At 41.2% G+C, this 24,501-nt stretch overlaps 1 protein-coding gene across 3 annotated transcripts in view; it reads left to right on the forward strand.

Moving 5' to 3' along the window:
* The window catches only part of SYNPO2 (synaptopodin 2), a 164,437-nt gene that overhangs the window by 129,375 nt on the left and 10,561 nt on the right, over window positions 1-24,501 (forward strand). The window contains exon 4 of one of the 3 annotated variants that reach the window (XM_064584989.1): window positions 684-2,884. The exons of 1 other annotated variant lie outside the window; for it this stretch is intronic. In XM_064584989.1, the coding sequence (XP_064441059.1) occupies window positions 684-2,884 (2,201 nt within the window). Of the gene's footprint in view, window positions 1-683; window positions 4,408-24,501 lie in introns of those variants that run through there. One more of the 3 variants, XM_045880519.3, reaches the window with a different exon arrangement.

Consider the following 24,501-nt stretch of genomic DNA (forward strand, 5'->3'; position numbering starts at 1 on the left):
TCACAATGATCCCATGTTCCAAATCATTAGCAATTATTGATTCAGTGCCTTCAATTATTATTCATTCAGTTTTTTGAATTTATATTAATCCAGTCACCATGAATACAGGGACTCTGGGGAGATGTCAGAGTTTAAAAAAAAAAAAAGAAGAAAACTTAAATATTTAAATTCATTACACTGAAACACTTCGAAATAACAGTTTCTTGCCCTCCCCACTCCCACTTTTAAAAAATGCTTGGAGACAGTTTTATATTGACATTTTATTTTTTAAATACGGAAGTACAAGGTATGTCTTACCTTGTTTTTCAGACTATATTATGTCCTTAAATTGTTTCCTTTTTAGTTTTGATTATATCCTATGGACTTTTAGTAGCCAACATTTATTGTCAAAGTAGAAAGATCCATATATTGCATATATTCTAATCACCATACATAAAGATGTATTTATATGAGCAAGTGAAACAGACCATTGTGCAGTTATATATTTCATTGTATACCATCATAAAAGTATACATTTTAAAAGAAATAAGAAAGACAAATGAGTTAGATTGCTTCAAAATTCAGCGGCCAATTGTAAGCATGTTTTTTCCATATTTACTTTCCCCCAGGAGAGTTGATTTCTGGGTTGCTATGAGGTCTTCTTGGAATTCATCAACTCAATTTAATTTTTGTACTTTCCCTAGGGCTCAGGAGGAGTGAAAGCCTATCAGAAAAGCAGGTGAAAGAAGCAAAATCTAAATGCAAAAGCATTGCCCTCCTTCTTACAGATGCCCCCAACCCCAACTCCAAGGGGGTGTTGATGTTTAAGAAGCGTCGTAGGCGGGCCAAGAAATACACCCTAGTCAGCTACGGCACTGGCGAACTTGAGCGCGAGGCAGACGAGGACGAAGGAGGTGACAAAGAGGATACCTGTGAAGTAGCTTTTCTGGGCACGAGTGAATCAGAGGTGGATGAAGAGTTATTGTCTGACCTTGACGACAGCGCACAAGTTGTGAACTTTGACTGGGATTCCGGACTAGTGGACATCGAGAAGAAACTGAACAGAGGCGACAAGATGGAGATGTTGCCAGACACCTCAGGCAAGGGCGCCCTCATGTTTGCCAAGAGGAGGGAGCGAATGGATCAGATCGCAGCCCAAAAAGAGGAGGAGAGGGTGGGTGGAGTGCCAAGCAGAGAACCCGATGTTGCACAGTCGGAGGGCCTGAGAACCATGGCTTCTTACCAAAGGAAGGACGAAGAATCTGTAAGAGTGCAGAGCTCTGTGAGCAGAAGCTACATCGAGGTGAGCCATGGTCATGGCCATGTGCCCCAACAGAATGGCTTCAGTGGGGTGTCCGAAACAGCAGAGGCCCAGAGGATGATCCCTATGAACAGAACAGCCAAACCCTTCCCGGGGTCCGTGAACCAGCCAGCGACCCCCTTCTCCCCAACCCGAAACATGGCAAGTCCCATGGCGGACTTCCCGGCGCCTCCACCTTATTCTGCAGTCACACCTCCACCTGAAGCCTTCTCCAGAGCGGTATCAAGTCCGGGAGCTGGCCCGGCACAGCCTCCTCCGTGGCCGCAGCCTGCCCCCTGGTCCCAGCCTGCCCCCTGGTCCCAGCCAGCCTTTTACGACTCATCTGAGCGAATAGCCTCCCGGGATGAAAGGATCGCTGTGCCCGCAAAAAGAACAGGAATATTGCAGGAGGCCAAAAGGAGAAGCACGACGAAGCCCATGTTCACTTTTAAAGAGCCCAAAGTAAGCCCAAATCCTGAACTCTTGTCACTTCTTCAAAATTCGGAAGGCAAAAAGGTCGCTGGAGCCGGAGTCGATTCCGGACCCGAAGAAGACTACCTCAGTTTAGGAGCAGAGGCTTGTAATTTCATGCAGAGCTCCTCGGCAAAACAAAAGACTCCGCCTCCTGTTGCTCCGAAACCCGCAGTCAAGTCCTCGTCCTCCCAGCCAGGAACTCCAGTGTCTCCGGTCTGGTCCCCAGGCGTGCCTCCGACCCAGCCTCCTGCTTTCCCCACGTCCAACCCGTCGCAGGGCACCCGTGTCTCCTCCATCAAAATAGCCCAGCCTGCCCACGCCCCTGCCCGGCCCGCGAGCGCTCTGACCCTGGCTGGTCCCTTCAAAGGACCACAACCAGCAGTAGCCAGTCCCAACTACACACCTAAGCCGGCGGCTCCCGCAGCAACAGCGAACGCTGCTCACGCTGGTGCAGCGGGACCATCCAATGAGCTCCCAGGAATGAGTGGGAAAGGAGCCCAGCTCTTTGCAAAAAGGCAGTCGAGGATGGAGAAGTATGTGGTCGATTCAGACACGGTGCAGGCCCATGCTGCTCGCGCCCAGTCTCCCACTCCGTCCCTACCGGCCGGCTGGAAGTACTCCTCCAACGTCCGCGCACCTCCTCCTGTGGCCTACAATCCTATCCACTCCCCCTCCTACCCTCTGGCTGCTCTCAAGTCTCAGTCTCCAGCCCCACAGGCCTCCAAGACAAGCAAGAAAAAGGGCAAAAAACCCCTCAATGCTTTGGACGTCATGAAGCACCAACCGTATCAGCTAAACGCATCCCTGTTTACTTTCCAACCTCCAGATGCAAAGGATGGCCTCCTCCAGAAGTCGTCCGCCAAGGTCAGTCCAGTGCCAGCCATGAAGCAAGCTCTTCCTCCCCGGCCCGTGAACGCTGCCTCGCCCACTACTGCGCAGGCCTCCTCTGTGTACTCGGTGCCCGCATACAGCTCTCCGCCTGCGTTCTTTGCAGAGGCCACCTCACCGGTGAGCGCATCCCCAGTGCCCGTGGGCATTGCCACCTCTCCCAAGCAAGAATCAGCCGCAACGTCTTACTTTGTGGCACCGAGGCCGAAGTTCTCAGCTAAGAAAAGTGGTGTCCCAGTTCAGGTGTGGAAACCATCTATCGCGGAAGAGTAACCTTATAGCCGAAGCTGAGTGTCCACTTTGCTTGAAACAAGTTGTTTGCAGTGTTACTTGAGTCCCCGAGAATGCCTAGCAAGTCCTCAGCTTACTTAATTTCAGATGTCACTTCCCAATCTGGGTCCAAGGAGCATACTATTTTTAATGGGTCAAAAATCTAACTCAGATTGACTTAAAACACATTTATCTCCTTTGCACACTGAAAAAATATGGGAGCACCCCAAAATAGACATGTGCCATTATATTAAGTAAGCAGGATGCTTAGGATTTATGCTTTAGTCACAAGAAAGACAGTGATCGGTGTTAGCAGACATTGCACACGGCCTTTACGTAGCACAACAGCTCTGCTTCTATGGTGAAAAGGGTCAAATGTAGTGAAAATAGAACACGTATTGATGGAGATTTCCTTTTTAGGTAGTGCTTTATCTCTAATACTAGTGGTAAGGGATAAGAAATTTATTGAGGACAGGGATCAGCTCTGGTCTGTCAACCTCAGCCACCTGTTGGATGTTGCAGAGGAGGTGCTCTGGGGATTGTTGAAATGTACATAGTTTAATCAGAAGGGTGAGGAACAGGGGGTCAGTGATTACTGAGCACTTATTATGTATTAGGTTTTCTATGTATTAACTCATTTCAGAAGACTTCCTTAAAGTAAATGAGATAGGGCAAGAAGGATAATTATCCTTAGAGACGGATTTCCATCTTCTCTTCCCAGTTGATTAAGAAAGGAAGTGAGTGTATCACCAATTGCGCATGAAAGTGTAAGTTTGTGTTCTTCAGCCGAGGCAAGTGGTAGAGTACAGTGTAAAGGAATAACGTGAAAGAGGGTGAGCAGGCTGCAGATAAAGGTACATAGGACTATTCTTTTCCCTTGGGAAAGCACACGATTGAGGCATGAAGGATTACCGACTACAGGGCTGATTGTGAAGCACGAGGAACCCCATGTGTGCGGAGGCCGTAGGGTGAGAACACACAATGATTAGCATCACTTCTGAGTGACCTCACAGATTGTTTTCCTTGTGTTTGTTTTGCTTTCTGGCCACTGCTTCTCCCACTGTTCCTTGCAATTATATTCTCATACCTTCACTTTGTAATTTATGGACCAGGAGGATTCAGGCAAGGTTACCTTGTAAATTTGGATTGGTCACACACCATGCCATCATCCAGCTGCCTATGAAGTTAATAATGTTACTGACGGTAAACCTGAAGACCTTCCTCATATCTATTTTAAGTCCAAGTCTGACCAACCATGGAAAATATTCAACAGGAATTAATGTAGAGAGCCACAAAGCGTTTTTGACAGCTCCGAGGAAAACCATCTACTCAATACAGGAGATATGTTTAGAGACCTCTTATAAAATCTTGTCGGCTTTGAGGGTACATGGTACCATTTTAATCCTCTGAAAATGTCTGTATTCCTGTTCTTTTACTGCTATCACTGTCAACCTGCTATTTTTCACTATCCTATTAAAATATCACGTCCTTCTTTATCTGCTTAATGTACATATTTCTAAAAATAATCTTCCCTGTAGGACTGTTCTGACCTAAGTCGTTTCGCTGATGTTTCTCTTCTGTTGCTCCCCCAAACCTCTGAATTTCCTTTTGTGAGCGTATTCATTTGTCTGTACATTGTAAAACTCTACGACAGAACGTACAAAAAGAATTAAGTCAGCTGCAGGACAATGGAGCTGTTTCTTTTGCTTTTTTTCTGGAAAATCTTCCATTACCTTTTGGTGGCAGTTTACCTAGAGGTTACAACCACAGGATGCAGCTAGGTCCCTCATTTGCCTTTTTTGGAAATCAATTAGGAGGATTAATACGGGGTAAAGGAAAAAGCAATCTATCCATTATATAACACTATTGTTTGGATTACTTGCTCCCTGCAAAGGAAGTCTGTTAAATGCTGTGCATTTTGCATTCTTTTTTAATAGGACAGCCAAAAAAGGCTTCATAAGGTGAAGCAGGAAAGGAGATCATTTTTATAACTTTGCATTCTTGACATAGCATTTAAAGAATGAAGTATGAAGTAGAGGAAAGATCATGGAACACAGCGTAGTTAATTTGAGATGACCAGTTCAAATGTAGCCTGGGCTAGTAATGACCCACAAGTATTCCCAGTTGTCCAGGGGTTTGTGGTATGTAGGAATGAGAAGTGTTTTCAGTCCATTTCCTGTAGGACAGGTGGCAATCTTAGCAGAGCCACTATTTGGAGTTGATGACTAAACACACCACTAGCATAACTGGGAGTGTCATAGGGTGCCCAAAAATGCTTCTAAGAAACATGCCAGGCATGCAATCAAAGCATCCACAACCTCAACTGGGAACTAGAAGCATAGGTCTCATCTTGAATCGTATGGTCCTACATTATAGAGGAGGGGTGGAATCCTCCCGAACTATATCCGTGACGGAGTGTAACCACACCGTGAGGCTGGGGGAGTGGGAAAGAAAAGGCCCAAGCCAGCTCCCTGGAGTAAGAGGGATTCCCTTTGCCTCTTCTCCTCAACCAGAGAGCCTCCTGGGAACTTGCATGCAGAATAAGCTGTATGTACCACCTTTCAGGTTGGAGTTATGGGAATGATGTCAGTGTGGCAGGTGGGAGACTTAGAACTCATGACCTCAGCTTCCCGCCCACGGGGCACCCTTTGCAATCTGGGTGTTGTTTGCTTCATTGTGGTGGCAGATGTTTGGCTGGTTGTGGGGTATGAGGAGGCAGGTTTGGTTTAGTTTTAGCACCTTGCCTTTTCCCTTGTCCTTTGTCAGCTTAGTTTCTAGGCAGAGCACCTGTGAAGTCAAGTTTTCATCATCAACACCATAGCAATGGTCATTTACTGAGGGCCTGTGTTATGTTCGGGGCCTTATGTACCTTATCCCAAGGAACCCACTGCATGATTTACAGGCGCTGGCATATAAAAGAAAATGTAGCCACAGTCACTGACTTGCTGCAGGATCTCATGCCATGTTTTCCCCGTGAGTTTCCCCTTAACAATGTCTCAAACCTCTCTTCCTGGACCGTTGTGCCATGACGAATGTGCACAATACTAGATATTCTAGGAAGAGAGGCGTATGTAAATCGAAACACAGCATAAGCCTCTCAGTCTTGTAGGAGAATAGACTGAATCACAGAACTGGTAAGACTGGGAATCGGAGCGTTGACACTTCAATCTTAAAACATTTATGATATTGTTTCTAATATTTTGATAAAAACACATTCTGTTTTGAGAGAGGAAGGATCACACTGTTTCTGCATTTTGACCATTTGTTGGTAGCATAAAGCATAAGTTTTTAGGAATGTATTTTATAAGACACATTTGGGTTGTCATTCTGGAGCATGTAAAAGTTTGTACTTCAAAATATATCTAGCATGATTGTTAATGGTAACATGTATCTCATTTAATCTGCACAAGAAGCAACTCATTTAACTATAGGAAAACCGATCCGAGTTACACATCGTTCTTTCAAGCAAGCCAGGGTTCTTTAATTCTTCTAGATCGTGCCAACCCCTTTCTAGAAGAGGGCTCCTTCAGAGGGCAGCTCAGTATTATCACACAGCCTGAATTCTAGCTTGGCAGCGAGTCACATCTGAGATGTCAAAAACAAATGATCTGTGTTTAAAGCAAACTTGGGACCACTGTCCTATTTACAGCTACTAGGTTAAAGAACTTTGAAGGTCGTTGTGCTGCTGACAGGCATATCAAACACTGACACTCTTTGGGCACTTTCAGCCTCTTAAGAGCCCGAGAAGACACAGGACTCTTAGTGTCTGAGGGTGGATTTAACCTTTCAGGCAAAAGCCCTTGCTGTGTATCATTTTATCCAGTTATAAAGTTGAGAAGCTGCAAGCACCCGTATTCTAAGGGTGAGTTCCTGAAATCCCCTGCTGTTTTATGAGTCACAACCGGCCCAGCAGGAAGGCTATTTGAAGTCATGGTTATCAACAAGAAGTGATTGTTTTCTGAAAAGCTAAATGCTTAAAATGCTTCAAAGGGAAGCAGTGGGCAGCGAGGGTGCTCATTCCCTCCTAAAATCAGAGTTGTTGAGTTTGTTTTAAAGATTGCTAAGAGTTCATGAGAAAAATATATAAATTCTAAGAACCAACATTATATTCCCAGACACACTGACCCTCACTGGTCTCATGTCCCCTTATCACTGGACTCTGGGGGACACAAAGACTCATGTAACACTTCAGTGCTACTAAGTTCGTCAACAAGTATTCTGGGAAAAAGCAGAATTGAATTCTTCTCTAGACTTCCCACCAGGGTTGGCCAAAGGCCATAAAGCAAACTCACAAATTCCCACAGGACCCAAACACCAGGCAAAATCACTAAAAGAGGCCAGTCTCCTTTTCTTCCTCTACGGTTTAAAAAAAAAAAGAAAAAAGAAAAGTATGAAAATTATAGTCTATCCTATGGAGCAGCAGGCCAATAAAAATAAGTCTTCTGGGGGGCACCTGGGTGGCTCAGTTGGTTAAGCGACTGCCTTCGGCTCAGGTCATGATCCTGGAGTCCCGGGATCGAGTCCCGCATCGGGCAACCTGCTTGGCAGGGAGTCTGCTTCTCCCTCTGACCCTCCCCCTCTCATGCTCTCTGTCTCCCATTCTCTCTCTCAGATAAATAAATAAAACCTTTAAAAAAAAAAAAAATAAGTCTTCTGGAAGAGCCCCCCAAATCAGACTTATTCTTTCCTTAACATTATCAGGTACAGCCAGTTTATTAAATTTTCAAAAAATTAATGTTTCTATGGTATGTATATCTATACATTAAATTACCTCTTGGCACTTGGAAATCACAGAGCTTATTGCTCAGAGGCAATTGAGTGAAGAAAAAATTTAATTTGAAAATATCAAATCCTGTCAGACATTTCTCTGACTCCTGATTTTATATAAGGTTTGCTAGCTAATAAAGTATATCTCAAAAAGAAAGTTAGGCTTATTATGGGGTCCTATAGTTTAAGTCATTTTTTGTTATTGATACATAGAATTTCTTTTACCCCTGTTACCTCATTCTTGGCGTGTTTATCTAAAGTATGTGTGTTTTTTGACTGGTGAAATATACATTCAGGGTCCCTAATAAAAGTGGTCCCAAGGACCTACTTTCCAGCCTACCTTCCTTCCTCTCCCTGATAACACTAATAATACCCAGAATAATAACATTCATATGTGCCATGGAGGAATCCTGCTTTCACAGCCTCTAGTTCTTGAGCTCCTTGATAACTATTAATGATTCATTCATGGAAAAACAAAACAAAACCAAAAAACAAAGGATTGCAGCTAGCTCTGAGTTGAAAAGTAGTGCGCAATCTAGGAATAAACTGAGAGAATTTTTCTTCTTGGGAATAAATATCAAGCAGCAAAGTATTTTGTTCTTCAGCAGACATTTTAGAAGTCAAGGAATCTTTGATATCCTTACTTGATGCAGTAATCTGTTTTCAAAACCACCCAAAGGCCTCGAGTCAAGTATTATGATCCAATGCAGGATTACATGGATGGAGATGGAAGCTGGGCAGCCATTCAAACAACCTCATGAGGCCCGAGGAAAAGGCAGGAGGTTGGGGGGGAGGGGTTCATGTATTACCTTTCTACTATGTGTCAAGAACTGTGTTAAATATTTCCCATAAGTTACAGCAATAGCTAACATTAACTGAACACAAATTTGGGGCCCTGAGTTGTGCCAAGTATCTTTCATAGATTATCTCTTTTCTTTTATTGAGATACAATCCACATGTAACATTATATGAATTTCAGGTGTATAACATAAGGATTTGATATTTGTATTTATTGTGAAATGATCACCACGATAAGTGTAGTTAACATCCATCACCACACAGTTACAAATTTTCCTTCTTGTCATGAAAATTTTTAAGATCTACTCTCTTAGCAACTTTCATATATACAATATAGCATTATTAACTATAGTCACCATGCTCTACATTGTATTCTCCAGACTTATTTATCGTAAAACCGGAAGTTTGTACCTTCTGACATCCTTCACCCATTTCAGCCACACCTCCCTCCATTCCCATACGTGATCACCACAGATTATGTCTTTTAATCAGTAGTCCTTATGGAATAGCTACTATCATTATCCCCAGTTGACAAATTATAGTTGGGATTCAGAGGCACGAATAGGCTAAATAACTTGCCCAAGATCACACAGTGTTCATTAGTGGACTCTGTATTCAATGTGGACTTGCACTCCTAATTGATTATACTGTGAATTCATTTACTCCTCAGAATGATGCTGAAAGGAAGGTATTATTCCCAGTTTACAGGTGAGGTGTCTGAAGCTCGGAGAGGCTAAACAACTTGTCCGACAGTCATTAAGCTTTTAAGTTGTAGGATAGGTTTGGAACTAGACCTTTGTCTGACATCCAAGCCTGGACCCTCCCTTCCGTACTGCATGGTTTCCACAGTCTCATTAGACCCCAAAATACCACTCCCTGAGACCTGTTAATTGTGTGTTCCCCAAACTGTTTAGCAAGAGCCTACTCTGTATGGGCTTTATAGGTGACTCTGACCTGTTGAATGACATTAGAAAGACCCCCCTTACTTTCGGAAGATTGCACATAAACTCAGATGCTTTGATAGTATGTTGGAAATGAAGACCAGTCTCTGAGAAAGAAGCATCTGTCTTATAAGTAAAAAAGGTGAATTTGACAGTGCTTTTGTACTAGTTACCCAAATTCTCTTATTTTCTTATTTTAGGATGAATAGGTGATACTTATGGGCTGAGATTGGGGAGGAATGTCACTTAAAAAAATAAAGTAAGGGGCGCCTGGGTGGCTCAGTTGGTTAAGCGACTGCCTTCGGCTCAGGTCATGATCCTGGAGTCCCTGGATCGAGTCCCGCATCGGGCTCCCTGCTCGGCACGGAGTCTGCTTCTCCCTCTGACCCTCCCCCCTCTCATGTGCTCTCTGTATCTCTCATTCTCTCTGTCTCAAATAAATAAATAAAATCTTTAAAAAAAATAAAAAATAAAAAAAAATAAAGTAAAATCGGAGTCTCTACGTAAAAGGAAGTGTTCTCCTAGGCTTCATGCCATTCTGACTACATGTAATTCAGGTTATATTCTTATTAAATAGTGAAACCGTACCCAGCTTGGCTTGTTACTAAACCCATAATAACTTAAGACATTTCAATAAGAATAATTCTAAATAGAATAATAATGAGAGAGTCACAAACTTTCAGTGTTTCAAATCTAAAATATAGTTGTCACTGGAATCCTAGCATTCCATTAAGTCTCTCCTGGATATGCATGAGGCAGCAACACTTTCCAGCCACTGTGTCCTCAATGGAAGATTTCTCAACAGTTATTTCTGTCAAAGACTTCCCAGCAAGGACAGTTTTACACCTTATGTTTTTTCCAGTAGCTTTTTTTTTTTCTTTTTTTCTTCAACTATGTCTCATTGTTATTTTGAAAACATCTCCTGAGGAACTGGTGTAATGGATTCTAGACAGGGGTTTGAACATTCCCATCACTAACTTCAAGGAGAGAAGACATGAACTTCTAAGTTCATTGTAAAAACGCCCTCATTATATTTGCAGGGCTCCACTGCCTTAATTTAAAAATCATAGAGCCACTAATTAAGGTGATCATTACGAGGGCTTACTATATGCTAGATATATGCTAGCTGCCATTCTAGATACTTAACAAACATTGACTTTTTTAGTCATCACAAAATGACTATGAAGTAGATATTATGATCATCCCATTTTACAGATGAGAAACTGAGGTAAAGAAAAGTTAAGGAACTTATCACAGGAGGTGGGGATAAGGCTCAAGACCTGACAGTCAAGCACCAGAGCCATTCACTAACCACAAGGCTACATTACCTCTCTTGATCGCAAGACAAAGGTCACGGATGAAAGGAATTGTGGCATCACAGCGATAAGCTTTACCTGTCTTAGAAATAACTCAAAAGTTACTTTAAATCTTCTAAATTATGGGGCGCCTGGGTGGCTCAGTCGTTGAGCGTCTGCCTTCAGCTCAGGTCATGATCCCAGAGTCCTGGGATCGGACCCCACATCGGGCTCCCTGCTCCGAGGGAAGCCTGCTTCTCCCTCTCCCACTCCCCCTGCTTGTGTTCCTGCTGTCGCTATCTCTCTGTCAAATAAATAAATAAAATCTTTAAAAATAAATAAATAAATCTTCTAAATTAAAGTAAGAAATATTAAAAAGATTTCTTAGAGTTTGGTAGCCCCAAATGATAGACACTTGTAAACAGGTACAAGGGGAGAAGAAAAGCTATAGTTTTATTTCCGTCGGCCTATTTGCTTATAACTCAATACATTGTAGGGGGGAAGCCTAACATTTTGCTAGTTACCACTGAACAGAATTTGCACTAGACCAAACTCCTCGAACACCCACTTCCAGCCAACTAGCATTGTATATTACTACTAGGGTTGTGCTCATTTACACCAGGTAAATTAAGGGAAAAAAGAATAGTGATGAAGAGAAATCTCTCAAATTTTAAGAACAATATGCAGAAAAATATTCCCACCCCCCTTTTTTAAATTTAAAAAGTCATGATTTGGTTTAAGGGATGAAAAAGGTAACCATTTCTTTTTTTTTTATGTTATGTTAGTCACCATACATTACATCATTAGTTTTTGATGTAGTGTTCCATGATTCATTGTTTGTGCATAACACCCAATGCTCCATGCAGAACGTGCCCTCTTTAATACCCATCACCAGGCTAACCCATCCCCCCACCCCCCTCCCCTCTAGAACCCTCAGTTTGTTTTTCAGAGTCCATCGTCTCTCATGGTTCGTCTCCCCCTCCAATTTCGCCCCCTTCATTTTTCCCTTCCTACTATCTTCTTCTTTTTTTTTTAACATCTAATGTATTATTTGTTTCAGAGGTACAGGTCTGTGATTCAACAGTCTTACACAATTCACAGCGCTCACCATAGCACATACCCTCCCCAATGTCTATCACCCAGCCACCCCATCCCTCCCACCCCCCACCACTCCAGCAACCCTCAGTTTGTTTCCTGAGATTAAGAATTCCTCATATCAGTGAGATCATATGATGCATGTCTTTCTCTGACTTATTTCGCTCAGCATAATACCCTCCAGTTCCAGCCACGTTGTTGCAAATGGCAAGAACCATTTCTTAAGTGAAATTCACCATACACGCAACCCCAAATGTACAGAGGCACATTCTGTAGTGGGTAAGTGTGGCCCTGGGCCTAGGTGCCTGCAACTGCATCCAGGCCCGCCTCTGGCTCGTAAGGAGACTAGGCAGATGCTTCCGCCTTTTTGAGCATCAGTGTCCCTCCCTGTGACATGGAGACAGTACTGGGTGCACATCACAGGTTGTGCAGGTTAAATGAATCCATAGTGTTAGGGGTATAGAACGGTGCCTGGCAAATTGAAAGCATTCAACAAGTGTTAGCTACCAGTGTTATTGCAAAGGCCACTTAACAAACAGTAGCTACTTCAAAAACTTCCAAGGAGGAAAACACACACACAACCATTAGACAAGTTCTTCTGTTTTTTTCTGTTAATGTGCATCCCAGTTTTAGGGATCGAACACAACTAAACTAGAAAAAGCGGAAACGGTGTCTGTACATCTACAGACACAAGCAATCTCTTCTCAAGAGGCTTGTACTGAGAAGGTGTTATGTATTCTGTTTTCTTCTTACTGAACCTTTATATGTCTATGTTCCTCTCTCTTCAGCCTGTTGGACAATTTTTTTCTTCGTCTTCATCTATTGTCCTGGTGTTGTAATGGTGTACAAAATGAGACCAGGATTCAAAGAGATGGTACAATATTTAAAAAAAAAACACAAAACAAAAAACCTAAAACCTTAACATCAGCTTTGAGACTCGGCTAGAAAGGGACTGCATTCAATTCAAAGTATCAATGTTAAATAAAACAAGTGTGGTGCCCTTGCAATGTACAGAGAATTCTTATGTGGGGGGATGCTTGTAAATTTGGGTGGTTGGTCTCCTGAGGAAGGTTCTGGTAGGATAGTTGAAACTTAAATAGGCCCCATCCCACAGAACGTGGAACAGCTGGCCACCCGATTGCCGAGGATGCCCCAATTCGGGCCTGCAACATTTGGGGCTCTGACAGAACCTGGCTGACCTCGGAAGGCGCTGCAGACAGCTCTTCTTATCCCTCCTCCCCAACACTGTCCCAGGACAAAGGGTCAGCAACCTGGCCGTTTCAGAGTAATTGATCCCCTTGCCTGAGAAGCATGAGCGGTTTCCAAAAACAGAGCGAACCCTCTCTCTGAACAGAGCAAACTCCCAGTTCACAGAGCAAGGGATGAAAAACAATTCTCAGAAGTTGAGTGACTGACGCAGGGAGGAACCTAGAATTCCAGCTGCTTTTCAAACCCAGGGCATTTTTGTGGGTTTTCTGGTGTGCCTCTAGAATCTTTCTGAGTCAGAAGCAGAAGTTGGGACTAATCTTGAAGAGAAAAAAAAAAAAAAATCAAAACAAGCTGAGAGGCGGAAAATTTTATCTGAATCTCAAATCGCTTTTGTTTCAAATACATTTAAATTGATTTAGTTCTGTTTTCCTTTTGCGCCATTTAATTACATTTTTTCTTGGAAAGTAAAAAAAACTAGATCTTTTTCTTGAATTGCATACCCCTTAGTTCTGTTTTCTCCTAACATGTCTCAGATTGGTAATGAAATAGTCACAAAACTGTCCTCTAGAGCTCAAGATCACCAAAGACTAGGCTGCACTAATATAAATAAAGTGCTAAGTGTCATACCAATCCTTCCATTACTAGTTGTTTTTTCTTTATATCACACTCAAGAGTTAATTGATGGTCTGGCCCACTGACTACTTGTTAATGCTTATCAGATGGTGCCAATTATAATTCTTTATATAAACCCAAATAAGCTAACTAGATTTTTAATTCTCCATTACAAAACAGCCAGCGAAATGTTACAACCCAGAGTGGGTGCTATTGTTGAAATAAAAAGCAAAGCAGAATAGATCACTTAGAATTTTTTTATTTTAATTTTACACTTCAGTATGCCAACTAACAAGATTTCCTTTATATACAGCACTTTAGTTTTAGCCAACCATTGCCTTCAGAGGGTTCTAACACACCATTTTCCAACTTTTGTTCGCAGAAGGAAATTAAGACCTTTTTTTTTCCCCCTCCTGGCCCCACAGTGGAAATTCTGATTTAGTCAGTCTGGATGGGGCCCAGGAATTTGTTCTTGTAACATACACCCCCAGGTGATGCTGGTGGTTGTGAACCGCACTTTGTAAAACACTTTTCTAACACTCAAAACACTTAGGTCAACCTTATTCTTTAAGACCCATAAGTAGTTTTCCAGTTTGTCCAGTCAGGCACAGCCAGACTTGTAAACGGCACCTGCTTCCCACTGTTCTGGAGGCCTAGTCTGCGCTGAGTGGGCAGTGAAGCACGGATCTTGCGGGCTTGACCTCAGGGTTCCAGCAGATGGCAGCAAACCCTCTTCCCGCTCCCAAAGCGCCTCGCAGGCAGCCATTCTCAAACTTGCGAATAATTTGCACTGAACGTGCTTTTTCTTTATTTTTTTTTTTAAATAGGAGAATAAAGAGGGCCTTCGGATGTGATTTTATCGGACCCCTGCTTCTAATCAAGGCTGAGAAGAAATATCTCTAGGAATAGAATCATACAATTTTATCATCTAGAGAAGGGACTGTACAAAGTTCCTTGGCCCTTTTTTCTTATCTCTGGGGAAAGGGATTGTATGACTTCCCTTGGCTGTAGGGCAATACAGTCTGTTATCTCCGATCAAAAATGTTCTTCCTAATAATTAACTTAAATCTCTCTGGCCATAATCAAAACATTTTTATTTGGGGATCTAGGCTAAAGTAGAATTTTGGAGCACTTTGAAGGCTAATTAGCCTTTTAAAAGGAAAACAAATATGATTGTAGAATTTTCAAAACTAAAAAAACCCCCAAATTCGTGTACTTTAAGGTTCACCGGGGAAAATCCCAGTGTTTTTGCTGCGCTGTTGCATTATGATGATCAAATGGTGTGGTAGATTGACAAAATGCAAAATCAGTCAGAGGATGCTTAAATACTAGAAGAATGTACAGAACAAAGGGACAGGTAGACCCACTGAGTAGCAGCTTTGATCCCAACAAGACCATTGTTTTCAGATCTTTGATGCACTAAAGTTTATTTCTAAAACAAAAAGGATGGTGACGTCGGAAGTTCCGTAATATGAGATGAATGTTTGTACTTTTACCAGTGGGAGGCGAAGAGACCAATGAGAGATAGGAGAGCTGGATATTTGAGGAACTATGGTGTGGATGAGGGAGTAAATGTGTCTATTGATGAAAAAGAAAAGTTAGGAGTAATGAACAGAAGTTACAAGACAGTAAGTTTCAGTTTAACTTAAAACTTCAAAAATCGTGTGGGGAAGAGATGGAGAAGGAATTAACATATATATTGGACATACAAAAGGTGTTAAGAGCTTTAATACATGTACTTAATTTAGTTCTCATAACAACCTTGTTTGGAGAAAAATTATCATTTTTTTAATTGATAAGGAACCTGGAGCTCAGAGAGGTTAAGAAAATTGCCCAAAGTCACACAGCTAGTCCTAAGATGGCAGACCCACCAGCTGACTCCAAGTTCATCTGTTTTCATAGCCTGTGCTTTTCCCCACTACAATGCCTATCAGGTGTGTTGTAAAAGGAACTCCTGTACCTCATTGAAGCTTGATTGCAGATCTCAAATCCCTTCCACTTCTGAGATTCTATAATATATAAATACCTTCTTAAAAAATTGGGTTTTTAGGTTTTGTGAGTATTCTGATGTAGTTCAATACTTTTTTTTTTTTTAAGATTTTATTTATTTACAGGACAGAGAGAGACACAGCGAGAGAGGGAAAACAAGCAGGGGGAGTGGGAGAGGGAGAAGCAGGTTTCCCACAGAGCAAGGAGCCCAATTCCGGGCTCCATCCCAGGACTCTGGGATCATGACTGAGCCTAAGTCAGAGGCTTAACAACTGAGCCACCCAGGCGCCCTGTAGTCCAATACTTTTTAAGAAGCAAGGTCAGTTTTGGGGTGCCTGGGTGGCTCAGTCGTCAAGCATCTGCCCAGAGTCTTGGGATCGAGCCCTGCATCAGGATCCCTGCTCCACAGCCTGCTTCTCCCTCTTCCACTCCCCCTGCTTGTGTTCCCTCTCTCACTATGTTTCTCTGTCAAATAAATAAATAAAATCGTAAAAAAAAAAAAAAAAGAAAGAAAAGAAGCAAGGTCAGTTTAAAACCTCACAAAATTTGTTTCTTCCTTACCCCTTCAATTCCAGGATATTTGCAGGAAACGCATCTTAAAATTAAATACATCATTTTTCTAATGAGGAAAAGCGGAGCTTAGGTGAGAATAATTTTTCTTTTCTCCAAGCCATGACTAGAATGATTTGCTTCGGTTCTAGTGTCTGTAAAGCGTGATTATAATTCCTCCTGACTGTTCTTGAAACATACACAGATACTTCTTGAGAAGGGGGAGCACTGTGAAGCTCAGAGGGACCTCTAGGCCTCGGGGAGCCACAAGGCACCCTGGAGTAAGGTGAGAAACAGCTGGTGATGCTGTAAAGCAGAATTTCCAGTACCCTTTGCTTATCATTTCACCTGCATCACAAGATCCCCATCCTTTGCTGTCAAAACGCCCATGTTCCATTGTATAAAATTATGTCAAGGGCGCCTGGGTGGCTCAGTTGGTTAAGCGACTGCCTTCGGCTCAGGTCATGATCCTGGAGTCCCTGGATCGAGTCCCGCATCGGGCTCCCTGCTCAGCAGGGAGTCTGCTTCTCCCTCTGGCCTTCCTCCCTCTCATGCTCTCTGTCTCTCATTCTCTCTCTCTCAAATAAATAAATAAAATTTAAAAAAAATAATAAAATAAATAAATAAATAAATAAATAAAATTATGTCAAATGTACCGTTCATTCATATAGAAAGCAATCTTTTATAAAAAGAACCATTTAGTATGTATCTTCTTTGCTTTCATTGTTCAACCTCTGTTTTGTTGTCCTCTTGTTTCGTTTTTTAAACTTCTATATATAGTCTACCTAGCACTGTGAACCATGGTCAAAGTCAAAATCCTGTCTTATGAATGGTGCATAAATGTTTAATTATCAGTGTATTGTTGGGGATGCACTGCATTGTCAGACTTCATCTGGTCTCATGTAGACTTCATTTTTTTGCAAAAAGAAAAAAAGTACTGATCTAGAATGAACTTCATTTAGCAACTAGTTATAATATCAAAGTTGCATTTTGCCTGGGAATAACTGACCCACAGTGATAAATTGTAGGTGATCGTCCTCTCTGTCCCCACCTCCTTCAGGCCCTTTAAATGAAAGAATTTGGAGATAACTTTCCCCCCAGCTACAACACACACAAAAGCTCTAGCCTAGGTCATACCCATGTGTGATTCCAGATGGTCAATGATTGCTGATCTATGAATTAAATTTTAAAAAGAACTTACCTGCATTAGACTTACCACTTCCAAAACAGGCAAGGTTAATAGCAAGGATGCAACTGAAAAGTCTGCACATCACTATCAGAAAGTGTCTCATAATGTTTAAGAAATAGATCAGAACAAAGTTGAGAGGACCTTTTTGACGGGTGTAACTTAGGAATCTTTTTACAAAGAGATAAGCTCTAGACATTTCTTTTTTTTTTAACTTTTAAATTTTTTATTTTTAAAGATTTTATTTATTTGACAGAGAGAGACACAGCGAGAGAGGGAACACAAGCAAGGGGAGTGGGAGAGGGAGAAGCAGGCTTCCAGCTGAGCAAGTAGCCCAATGCAGGGCTCCATCCCAGCACCCTGGGATCATGACCTGAGCGGAAGGCAGATGCTTAACGACTGAGCCACCCAGGCGCCCCAGTTCTTTTTCCATCCCTGCCCCAGAGTTTTTTCTTTTTTGTTTCCTTGTTTTAAGGGATAGTTGCTTAAGAACTTCAGACATGCATATTACCGAAGGGTCCCTTCGCTCAATCTCAAATGTGTATTTATAAGGACCTAGACATTTTAGTACCTCCAGAAGAATTTATCTTTTATCTTAGGCTAAGACTACACATCCAATGTGGCTTAGAGGGTTGATGAAATGTTTGTAGCTAATTCACCAGGCTTTGTTAATTCACTTGTGATTTGCATGAATCTATCCAGAAAGAGGAAAAAGTTGTTTAGCAATTGATAGTCAAGACTACCTAACATTATATCAATATGAAAGTGAACTTGAGAATGAGGAGTAGTCTGGGGAATGATAAGGAATGAGATCTTTTGAATAAATGTGTGGCCCAAATAGCCAAATTTGCTATAGTATTAATATCCAATATTATGTCTAAGAAATTACATACTGAGGTTTTGTGAGAACATTAAGAAAGTTACAGCAATAAGAGAAGCTGTAATAATAGCTAACAAGAGGGGGAAGTAAAGCATACTAATGCCTCCTGAGACACCTCCTTGAACCATTCATTGGATTCCAGATACACCTGCAATTAGTATTTTCAAGTGAAGTAAATTCTTCCTATTTTGAAGATACGTTCCTGGAACACTACTGGTAATAGATGTTGCCACGTTCTCCATTTGTATTTGAAAAATACACCATCATGACTCTCACCGCATACTCTGCTTTAATCTGTATTTTCCCGAGTGGCCTTTTATCTATTCCAGAAAAACAATCATTCCTTTGAAAACCCCAATTACTCTATGGCATCTCCGTGTCTATAAAATGAAATGACATACACGGAATTACTACACAAATTCCTCAGACAAGAAAGACATCATGAAATAAAACTTACTCCTTGCACCAGAGAGATGTGGTAAGGCAATTAAGCAAACTTTTTCCTATTCTGTGCTTAAGAAAATAAGTTATTGGTTATTTCCTGGATGAAGAGTTGTATTTTTTTATTCCTAATTTTAAACATCACTCTGGGGCCATGTTTTTGACGAAGGAAACATAAATATGATTTGGCAGTCAATCTTAAATTTCCCAGGAACAGTAGGTTAAACATTTTCCCCAGGGACCAGGAAATGAATCAAAGGATCTATTTCATAAGCTTAGAAAACGTAATGGAGAGAAAAACAGTCACAAAGATCAAGTAAGTCAGTTTTCTCATACTGTATTTTCCACATCCTTGTGAAATAATATTGTCACATGTTGTATAGTTGTTGATGTGTCTTTGTCATTACCATTAACCAGCTTTGGTTTGTCAGTTTTTTAATGTGATTAGGAGCTGTGATAGAAGAATGGCTTAAAAACATGTCAGGGAGAAATTTGGAGAATGTTATCATGCAAAGGGCCCGATCAAGGTTGTTACATGCTATGCACACATTTCTTAAGAATTATTTTTCTTAAACTCTTAACTGATAAAATTTTCCTCTGAGAAAGTCAAAGCTATTCTATTTGGAAATGAGTTTGCTTAAGGGATATTATAGCTCCATGTCGGATAGCAAGCACATAATCTGTAAAATATATTAAAAAATTGTTTCTCTTCATCCCACTTTTTTTCCTAGGGATAAGTGCACATTCATGGTGACTTTCCTTTTTGTGAATGAGGGGAGGAGGAGATGGTTACCTGGATTTGTTTTAGGAAAAGTATCTAGGATACAATGGACAGCTAAGGCTATATTCAGATAGTGAAATACATTTTAAGTAGGCTTTAGGTGTAAGTAATAATTTTATACTAATAATGATGACTCTCCTTAAGTGCTTACTACATGCCAGACACTGACAGTTTTCTTTACAAAAGTTATCCAAAAGGTCAACAATTCATTTATTTCATATAGGATCATCAGCCTTTGTTAATTGTGACAGTTCCCTTCTTTTCTCTATAGAAACTGATGAAATTTGAACTTTTGATATGTTACTCATTTTTTTCTATGGTGGGAATCCATATGATTTTTACTGCTTAAATTACTGAGAAGAGAGATCTTCAGAAAATATTTTGAAATGTGTTTAAAAAATTTTGTTATCATGTTCAAACCAATTAAAGTAGACGTTTATAAAAACATATTTAAGGCTTTTCCCCAAGCCTTTATTTTGCCTATATTTTTTTGTACAAAAAATTAAAATGGCAATTCTAGCTTTTTAAATAGAACACAGTATAGTAATAGGAGTGTTTTCATAGGTTATCGTTTTTAGAATGGCATACTTTTTTGAGGATAAAGGGAGGTGAGAGGGTAAAACATTGCTGTGTAGTTAATTTCTCTTCACTAATAGATTTAGTGCCTTAAAATTTAGATACAATTTTATCACCTATGACTTTCATTTTTAAATTTCCCTATACAGACACATCCCAGCTGTGCGACCTAGGGTAAATTACCTCATTTTTATGCCTCAGTTTCCTGATTTGCAAGATTGGGGATCAGAGGGTTGTGGAGAGGATTCAATGAGTTCATAGAAAAACTTGCTTAGCACTGTGATTAGTACATAGTAAAAATTCTATACATTTTAGGTCTTGCTATCATCGCTATCTAAGATGAAAGGGACCACAGAAGTATATGCAGATTCCTCCCTAACATCGGTCTTCATGACCTTCCATTGAATGTGGTTATTTTTATTCTTTTATAATAGAGGGTTAAGAAAGATCAAGAAGGGCGCCTGGGTGGCTCAGTTGGTTAGGCGACTGCCTTCGGCTCAGGTCATGATCCTGGGGTCCCGGGATCGAGTCCCGCATCGGGCTCCCTGCTCGGCGGGGGGTCTGCTTCTCCCTCTGACCCTCCTCCCTCTCATGTGCTCTCTCTCTCATTCTCTCTCTCACAAGTAAATAAAATCTCAAAAAAAAAAAAGAAAAGAAAAGAAAAGAAAGATCAGGAAGTCTGTATTTTGTCCCCCCGCCCCCGCCCGGAGCTAGTAGAGATGGGGTCGGAGGGGGGCTGTTGCTGCGGTATCTGAGGCGTGTGGTGCTAATGCCACTTCAAAGGCAAGGCTCCCTCCTATTTTTATCCCAGTCGGCAGCCTGCCTCTGCAGTTGCCTCTTGAACAAAAGGTTCTGCCAGGTCTCTGACACCTTCTAAGACCTCACAGGCTCTCTCTTCTCACAAAAACAAGAATAATCGCCGTTTGTTGTGGGGCATTCGATTTCTAAACGAAATTTCTCCTCTACCCCTGCTCTTGAAACTGTAGCCGGCATTGTTACCGCTTTACAACCAAGGAAAACACTGGCTGGAGAGGGGGAAGCATAGGGGTAGCAAGAGGTGGAGGCAGGACTCCCGGGTCAGTGTGACATCCAAGTTACCCGAGTTCACATTCTTTCCAGTGTATCATGCTTGCTTCCATTGTCATTTATAGCCCTTAGCCTTTCTCACGAAGGAATTTCCTTCAAACATAAAATAAACTTTTAAAACATGTATTGTGTTAGAACCCAAATTTAATCTAAAAGTTAATCTAAAGTGAATAAAGATGAATAGTCAGCGGCAGAGCCAAGATGAGAAGCACTAGCTACAAGATGGTATCTCTTTTTCTGATGTCCAAGTACGTTTATTTTATTTATCTAAGCAATGTATGGTTACTTGGCTACTTTTCTAGTCAATAATACAACTCATTCGTCCTGATCTGCACTATTCTTGATGAGCAGCATAATGCTGCAGATTTCTGTCTAAAGAAATGGACGCTCTCCTCCATTTTATCGATGAGAGTGCTACAACAGAATTTCCAAAAACTCCACTGGTGAAGAAAACTTAAGATTCACTTTAGGAAGGCAGATCCCAGGAAATATGAGATCAAGATTGTTTTATTAAGAGACTAGAACAAAAATGACCTTAAAATGCTCCTTATTCCTTGACGTCAAGCTTGACTGTATGTGAATCACCTCAAAGGAGCATTTATCCTACATTTATTTATTTATTTATTTATTTATTTATTTATTTATTTATTTATTTTTAATCCTACATTTAAAGATCTCTAGATATAGGAGTTCTACATCTCCATGGAGAAACATTTTTCCTCTTAGCCTGCTTCTCTACCAGGAAAATTAATCCAAGACTCATGAAAATGGGAGTGCCCCTAAGAGATCAGTTAGTAGAAAATGCCATTTCCCATACCTGTTTGCAGTCTCATGATAAATGGCAAATCAACTTTCAGCTTTCCCTTCAGCAATTTTTTTTTTTTTTTAAGATTTATTTATTTGAGAGAGAGAGAGAGAGCAGTGGGGAGGGTCAGAGGGAGAGGGAGAAAGAGTCCCAAGCAGACTCCAGACTAAGCTTGGAGCTGGACAAGGGGCTCAATCTCAGGACCCTGAGATCAGACCTGAGCCGAAAGCAAGAGTCACACTCTTTTTTTTTTTTTTTTTAATTTTATTTATTTATTCATGAGAGACAGAGAGAGAGAGAGAGAGAGAGAGGCAGAGGGAGAAGCAGCCTCCCAAGGAGCAGGGAGCCCGATGCGGGACTCTATCCCAGGACCCTGAGATCATGACCTGAGCCGAAGGCAGACGCTTAACCATCTGAGCCACCCAGGCACCCAAGAGTCACACTCTTAATGGACTATGCCACCCAGGCACCCCTCCCTTCTGCAATTCTAACTAATCCCAATGTCCATTATCTTTTTCTTCTTAGGTCTTTTTTTTTTTTTTTTTCACTCTTGCAAATATATTTTAGGCTCTCTTTAGGATTCATGCATAAAATTCTAGGACTTTTCTCATCTGGGGAGTCAGAACAGTTCTATTTAAGCCCTCATGCTTGCACTGCCCTAAAATGCAAATGATTTTACTTGTACCTTAAAATCTTCTACCTGCTTAGAAAAGTTTATTTGTTTGTAAATATTGATTCATCCTCTTTGTTTTGGCAAACATGGCTTGGTGTGCATATTGGTGTGTGTATAGTGAGGGTGGTGGGGATAAGTCTATTTGTGTGAGTCCCTCACCACGTGTAAGTGTTGTGAGAAGAAGGTCTACATCTTGAGGCAAGATGAAAAGTTTTGGTGAAGCTAACCAAGTTTCCTGGTTATAGCAGTCTGATATAGAAATTGTTCATTAATTCAACATATATTTACTAAAGCATCTACTTGCCAGGAACTGTTTTTTTGTCTAGGGATGTCTTCATGAACAGAACAGAATGAAACAATAACCCTTACTCTTACATGGAGCAAAATTCTAGTGGGAAGAAGCACATAAAATAAATAAAACATTTAGTATGTTTAATAGACATAAGCCTAAAGGGAGAAATAAAACAGGGAACAGGATAGGGAATTTTGAGAGAGAGAGAGAGATACAGACAGACAGACACATAGACAATAGTCAAATAGTGATCATATGACATTTGAGTAAGGCCCGAAGGAAAAGAAATAAGAGTCATGCTGATATCTGGAGTACTGTGTTCCAGGCAGAAAGATCACAAGTGTAAAGGTCCTGAGGCATGAGTGTGTCTGGTGTGTTCAAAAATAGCAGATGGGGTGCCTGGGTGACTCAGTCGTTAAGCCTCTGCCTTCAGCTCAGGTCATGATCCCAGGGTCCTGGGATGGAACGCCACATTGGGCTCCCTGCTCCGCGGGAAGCCTGCTTCTCCCTCTCCTACTCCCCCTGCTTGTGTTCCCTCTCTCGCTGTGTCTCTCTCTGTCAAATAAATAAATAAAATCTTAAAAAAAAAAAAAATAGCAGAGGCCGGTGGCTAGATCCAGGTGAGAGGGAAAGAGCAGGAGGAGATGAAATCAGAGATTAAGGAGGGGTGGGCCCGAGCAGATTTTATAGGGCCTTGTGGGTCAATAAAAGGACTTTGATTTTCCTTTTTTGAAATGAGAAGCCATGAGAGGATTTTAAACAGAGGACTAAGTGGCATAATCTGACTCAGGCTTTAACAGGGTAATTTTGGCTGCCATTTGAGAGTAGATGAGAGCAGCAAGGGTGGAACCAGGGAAATCAATTGGGAGATCGTAGCAATAATCCAGGCAAGATTATGCGGCTTTAGTTTAGGATGGTACCAGCGGAGGCATGGGAAATGGTTGCAGACTGGATGTATTTTAAAGTCAGTGCTGACAGATCAGGTGGAGTGTAAGGGACGGGGAAGAGTCAACAATGACTCTCAAGATTTTGAACTGAGCTCATGGGAAGCTGGAGAATGCCTGGTGCTTTCTTCCATTCATGTGCCTCTTCATAGCCCTCTGCTTTTTAGAAATTCTTATGAATGACTTAAAAGGCAAATGAAATGTCCTTGATTTCTGTTTGCCTCTGTTGGAATCTGCCTATGATAAAGTACATATTTGTGATGAATATTCACTGATCATGTGTTTAAGAGAGAAAGTTGTTGAAGGAGTTGAAATAACATTTGAAGGAGTTGAAATAACATCTGAAACAACATTTGTTGGAGACACTTCCACTACTATGACGTATTTAAGCAGTAAGTCAGTTAAGAGAATGTTTTTGGCTTTCAAGGTTTATGGTATAAAATAGTTTGAACTTCAGAATGTATCCTATTAAACTTCTTTGGCTTCTAGGGCTATTTGCATTGCTTTAGAATTCACCTCATTGTCCTATGTAAACCTCAGACTACACTTCCTTTTTAAATGTCAAGTGTTTCCTGCCAGTTAAATCGGTTACCCAGACAGTTTAATAAGGAAGCTAATTAAGCTGCTTCACTAAGTGCTTTATGTGGATAAATCAGCATTGAACTGACATG

This window comes from Mirounga angustirostris, unplaced genomic scaffold (assembly GCF_029215605.1).
Source record: "Mirounga angustirostris isolate CCGP_5_RB_7025 unplaced genomic scaffold, mMirAng1.0.hap1 SCAF_2, whole genome shotgun sequence".
NCBI lineage: Eukaryota > Metazoa > Chordata > Mammalia > Carnivora > Phocidae > Mirounga > Mirounga angustirostris.